This window comes from Ranitomeya variabilis, chromosome 1 (genome assembly GCF_051348905.1).
Source record: "Ranitomeya variabilis isolate aRanVar5 chromosome 1, aRanVar5.hap1, whole genome shotgun sequence".
NCBI classification, from domain to species: Eukaryota; Metazoa; Chordata; class Amphibia; order Anura; family Dendrobatidae; genus Ranitomeya; species Ranitomeya variabilis.
Genome location: NC_135232.1, coordinates 223,738,488 through 223,744,864, shown reverse-complemented (window position 1 = coordinate 223,744,864; position 6,377 = coordinate 223,738,488). Strand labels below are relative to the sequence as shown.

At 38.7% G+C, this 6,377-nt stretch overlaps 1 protein-coding gene across 2 annotated transcripts in view; it reads right to left on the bottom strand.

Moving 5' to 3' along the window:
- Positions 1-595: 595 nt before the first annotated feature.
- Positions 596-6,377, bottom strand: part of BCL7A (BAF chromatin remodeling complex subunit BCL7A) — a 34,157-nt gene continuing 28,375 nt past the window's right edge. For both annotated transcript variants that reach the window (XM_077293130.1, XM_077293131.1), the window contains 2 exons: positions 5,249-5,367; positions 596-2,556 (listed from right to left, as the gene is read on the bottom strand). In XM_077293130.1, the coding sequence (XP_077149245.1) occupies positions 2,482-2,556; positions 5,249-5,367 (194 nt within the window). In that variant the 3' untranslated portion in view covers positions 596-2,481. The remainder of the gene's footprint in view (positions 2,557-5,248; positions 5,368-6,377) is intronic.

The following is a 6,377-nucleotide window of genomic DNA, read 5'->3' as shown; positions in this document are numbered from 1 at the left end:
CTAATAATATGTTCGAGTCCCTGCGTCTGCATATTTTGCAGCAACACATGTGGGGATTCCCAAACAACAGGCAATCCCCGCATATGTTGCGGCTGTCTAACAGCGGAGGAGACACGAACATATTATTCAAGCACGCCCAAGATTCTCGGATAACACCTGAGCATAACACGTTATCAAAGCACGTTCGCACATCACTAATTACAACATTTCTTAATTCAGAATGTATTTAACATTCCTTAAAACCAGTCATTTATGTGGATTTCATGGTAACAGTGCTTGAAAAGCATTTTATGTTTCTCCACTTCATGGATAAATACACCATTGAAGACTACATGCAAATATTATTAGCAATTTCACACTGCAGCTTCCCAAATAATATGCAGTAAAGTAGACATACCAATTGCTATAATCCACATTATGGTCCTGTTGCAGCAAATATAAGATGGAGTATTATCACTCAACTCACCTTTGTGCTGGCTCAAGTGTAAAGATTACTTAGGGTGGGCATGCATAGTGAAAAATGTACATTCTGAAATGTATATATTGCCACAAACAACTTAGCACTAGTGATGCAAAACCACTGCAGGGAGTCAACTCATGGTAATTAGAAAACGTCCATTTTATTGTAAAGTTTTGAGGTATATTACCAATGATAACCATAACTCAATAGCTCCACAGGTTTCTGCAGTAAATAAGTTCTGGTCAATGAATTAGAAAAAGGCAAAGTGATAAAATAAGAAGGACAGTGTATCCATGCTCCACACAGACCAAGGTTTCAAGAAGGTTTCAGTTTATGCAGGATAAAACAATCTCGGGCCGACCAGCAGTCAGGCAGTCTTCTTTCCAACATCTAACAGCTACATTTTATGGAAGATAATACAGTGTCAAATAGCATTCAGTGGTCAATTTAAGAATGAATAGGAACACACAATCACCATATTCATGACTCTTGTATAGGGAATGTAGTGGGAGTTAATATTAAAACTTACAACCATGAACGAAAAGGTTATTCCAATTGCAAAAAGTCTAGGTGAGACAGAATTAGCATATATCGAGCCTTCGCGGTGGTGATGGGAAGTGTCTGCTTAAATCATTGTTTTGAAGCCATTTTCACTTATGGAACACAGAGAAACATATCTGATCAATGCATACATCAAATATACCTCAGCAGCTAAGGAGTCACACAAAAAAATGCCACCATTTAGAATAACATTAGAACCAAAAACAAAATCTGAATTTTCAAGATCAAGAAAGTTTTTCATTAAATTGTTTATTGGCTAAAAAGTGAAAGTGATCGGCAGCATAAAATATCAATCCACACAGACTGTTGGCATATCTTTAAGTTATACACATTATTCAAGAGCTCTACCAATCACGGAGGATGACTGCGCTTTATCCAAATTGTGATTTAAAAATACAGATCGACCAATGGAACGTCTGTACAAAACATTTGCACTTTTATCCAATAAAAGAGCAGTGCTACAATTCATGGAATGGCATCAGAACACTTACTGCGTCATGTAGCATCTACAGAAATACTACATTATTCACCCAAACTAGTCTGCTCTAGTGCCTAGCATTCGTCTTTTTTTCTATAATGTGAAGAAATTACATATTTTTTATGACCAATAGAAATTAAAACATGTAGCAGATTACATAAAAAATACCAATACTGTTTTGACTAAACACTTGATCTTGGAAGAATATTAAAAAAAATAAAAACAAAGTTATAGTAAACTAAAAAGTTTAAATTAAATGTGCTCTACAGCAAAATTCTAAAAGTAGGTTTAGCTGCCTTAAATACAGAAAGCAGATACCTATGTTAAAAAAAAATAAATCATAATACGTGTGCTACATTATCAATGGAAATGGAAGTAAGAAGATGAAGACGCTGGAATGAACGGTTTAGAAAAGCTGAAGGCATTCTAATAAGAGAAAACACAAAAGAAATGATCACTCCACATGTGAAAATGGCTTAGAATTTGTTAGTCTTTGTCTAATAGATTTATCCACTTTCACACAGTTCAGTTAAACAGTAAACAAAATAGGTCCAAAAAAAAGGCACAAAAACAAAACCAGAAAGTAAATGTACATGGTGGCGTAAAACTGAACAGGTACCATCTTTAAATATTTTACATGTTAAATAGCAAAATGGAAAAATATATATATACAGCAGCAACACAAATGTAAAAATGACTACAGAAAACAGTGCGTAGACCCTCCTGAGTGTTCACATCAACCACTTCAAAAGACTGTCATTGGTATTCTGATTCCTCACAGAAGTATTTCATTTTTCTCATGTCCTGGCCTCTTATCCAGGCATTGTCAGATTTTTGCTTTGTAGGTTGAAAAAGTAGAGTCCTATTCTCATCAAGGAGATAAAGATGTATTTTAAGTAAGGTTGTCCTACTGTTGCAATAACCAATGTACCTTACAGTAAACAGACCCCAAATAAAATAAAGAGAAACCGTGTTGGATAGTCTACATAGCTTCAGTGTTCTGTTGCGAACTGTCACCTTTAGCCTTTTTGCAAGGAGGGGCACCATCATCAGAATCCTGTAGGGGAAAGAACATAGGAGACAAGAGTTAGGAGCATGTAAACAGAAAGCTTATGCACGAGCGTTCTTAAAGCCCTTCCATTGACTTTTTTTTTCTCCCTAAACGTATGTATGTGTGTATGTGTGTATGTGTGTATGTATGTGTGTATGTGTGTATGTGTGTATGTATGTATGTATGTATGTATGTATGTATGGTCAATGTGTAAATAAACCCCCCTATCTCCGTCTTCTCCTATATCCACAGCCGTTCTGGACCTCTTCTGACGTGACAGCAATTCAGACTCTCCGGATCATACTACGGTCTGTGTGAGCCAGATGGCTCTTTTACCATGCAAGTCTCGTTCTGGAGCTCCATAGGCTTACATTACTGCGCTCTGTCTGACCTTACAGATGATGAGCAGAACAGTGGTGTATATCAGAGAAGACCATGAAAGGCGAGTATATTAACACACTACAGGTAGAGGGGGAACATTTTCTGTAAAAGTGCTTCTTTAATAAAGCTTGAATCTGTCTAAAAAGGGTCCATGGAAACAGGACTCGCACTGCCGAGAACAATGGCAGCCCATGTGCAATGAGTGGTCTAATAAAGTTCACTCAGTGAGCATAGTTTACTTTGATCTACCGGTGAAAACAGGCTATTAAATGACTGGCAATCGGTTACAAAAAAAAAAAAGTGTACCAATCAGTGGTTGTTCAGTGCTGCTGGTCAGTACGTGTAGACCAAGGGATGTCAAACTCAAGTACACAGAGGGCCAAAAGTAAAAGCTTGGTCAAAGTTCTGGGCCAACCTTGATATTTATTTAAAAAAAAAAAAGAAGTCTACAATTGAAGAAGTTTTTCCTTTTCATATGGAAACAAACCTAAAGGGGTAATGCCATGAACAAAGTACATGTTAATAGATCTTAGAATAAAATATTGGAATATGTTATGTAAGAGCAGTGAAAAGCATATGGCCTAATTTAAATATGTAACACAGTGAATTCATCCAGTGTACCCTCTACACGCACGGTATATTAACTCTCCTGTACCCACCGTCAATGAATGGTGACCCCCATCACAGTATGATTCTCCAACTGTAATTCTTACACAGCTGTCCATTCAGTATAATGGGCCCCACATGGCACGCCATACAGTGTAATGGGCCCCACATGGGGTGACATACAGTGTAATGGGCCTCACATGGTGTGTCATGCAGTGTAATGGGCCCCACATGGGGTGACATACAGTGTAATGGGCCTCACATGTTGCGCCATACAGTGTAATGGGCCCCACATGGTGCGTCATGCAGTGTAATGGGCCCCACATGGTGCGCCATGCAGTGTAATGGGCCCCACATGGTGCGCCATGCAGTGTAATGGGCCCCACATGGTGCGCCATGCAGTGTAATGGGCCCCACATGGTGCGCCATGCAGTGTAATGGGCCCCACATGGTGCGCCATACAGTGTAATGGGCCCCACATGGTGCGCCATACAGTGTAATGGGCCCCACATGGTGCGCCATACAGTGCCATGGGCCACACATGGCGCGCCATACAGTGTAATGGGCCTCACATGGTGTGTCATGCAGTGTAATGGGCCCCACATGGTGCGCCATATAGTGTAATGGGCCCCACATGGTGCTCCATACAGTATAATGGGCTCCCATCGAACTTCCTTAAAAAAAATTTTGTTTCAAAAATTGCGCTGATGTAAAGTAGACATGTGGGAAATGTTATTTATTAAACATTTTGTGTGACATAACTCTGATTTAAGAGCATAAAATTTTAAATATTGAAAATTGCTGAAGTTTCTAAATTTTTGCCAAATTTTCGTTTTTTTCACAAACTCAAGTTATATTGAAGAAATTTTACCACTATCATAACATACAATAAGTCACAAAAAACAAATCTCTATTAGTGGGATACGTTGAAGCGTTCCAGAGTTGTAATCACATAAAAGGAGACTGGTCAGAATTGTAAACTTTGGCTTGGTCATCAAAGTCAAAATTGGCTTGGTCATTAAAGGGTCTAACTAACAAGTCTTCACGGTTGACATTACTTTGTTTTGTTATATGTATACTTTTTTATATATATATATATATATATACATAAAATCAAGAAAAACTACAAATTTGACAACTAAAAAAAAAATTAAAACTCCATGTAACAGGAAAAAATAGTTTTTGCCTCCTATTTGACTAGCCGCAAGAAAATTGTTATTAATACATTTTTTTAGAGCAGTTAAAAGCAACAAACTGCAAAAATATGCGCTGCCAGCAACGGGGAAAAATTGATCCGTCCTCAGCTGGTTAAACTTTATTTTTCCCACACCTCATTGACAAGTGAAATTATAATACAGTTGTCAATTTTCAAGAGTTATAATAGCACAAGGCCGAGTTCTTAAAAATATGCTTCCAAATCAGTGATATCATAATCTACCTGTAATAGTCAAATGCCAATGTTTGCCACTTTGCAGATAGGGTGCATTATCCCAAATTATTCAAGTGTGTGTGCCCTTAAGATTAAAGGCCTACTTTTTAGCACTATAAGTTATGCTCCAGAATTTAATTTTCTGAATGCCCACTATTCTAGCCAACGTGTAAAATTTGTCCCCACATGTTTGAGACATAGTAAAAAAGTCTGTCCACATAGATCCAAGTTTAGATCAGTGCCTTTCAGAAACCGTACATTCATCCAGTCGACGGTCATTACCTGAGAATTTTTGGAGGTCTCTGTAACGATCTCTTTATCAGCAGAGCTCTGCGTTTCCGTTTTATCTGAATTATTTAGTGAGCTTTCAACCGATGACTGAGAATTTTGCCCTGAAGTAACTAAATTGTTTAAAAAGAAAAAACACAAAGAAAAAACACAGAAAAAGAAAAAAGTTAATGAAGAATGAACATTCAATAAATAATGGTTTATTAGGCAGGTACAACTATTTTTCTTAGAAAATGATTTTAATGCCCAAAAGAGGTTGTCCACGATTGACTTTGATTGCTGCATAAGCTTGAGAATGTTGAAAATAACCACACCAAGACTCACTGTCCCCGGGGCAGTGATGCATCTCCATTACTGCTCTGCTCTTGTTTGCCTGGCTGCAGCCATGCGATGACGTAATATTACTGCATTTGACATTTTTCACATTGTACCCTGAGGATAGGAAATATGAGGCTATGTGCACAAGTAGAATGGTCCTCTGCGGATTTTTCCGCAGCAGATTTGATAAATCCGCAGGGCAAAAACACAGCGTTTTTCCTGCGGATTTACCGCGGTTTTTGTGTGGACTCCACTGCGGTTTTCTATTATGGAGCAGGTGTAAAACCGCTGCGGATTCCACACAAAGAATTGACATGCCACGGAATGTAAACCGCTGCGTTTCTGCGCGTTTTTTTCCGCAGCATGGGCACAGCAGTTTCGGTTTCCCATAGGATTACATTGCACTGAAAACTCATGGGAAACTGCTGCGGACCCGCAGCAATTTCTGCAACGTGTGCACATAGCCTAAAAGGGACAGCACAGCGCAGGATCTAAGCATGTGCCAGTATTTATCAAATTACACCATTAATCCTGACCAAATCCCCAACTCCCATTTGCTGAAATGCAGCCTAAAACTTGCAAGCAGCCTCCAGCATGCCTCACTGTTTCTTGAAGACACTCATTATTGCAGTTTCCAGCCTGTCGGCAAACTAACTGCCTTTTTTTAATAGCCAAATATTTCACATTTTGACTCATTCCACAGCACCTGCTGCCATTTTTCTACACCACAGTCCTTATGTTTTCATGCACAGGTGAGTCACTCAGCTTTGATCCCATGTTCAGGTATGGCTTTTTGGTCGCAATC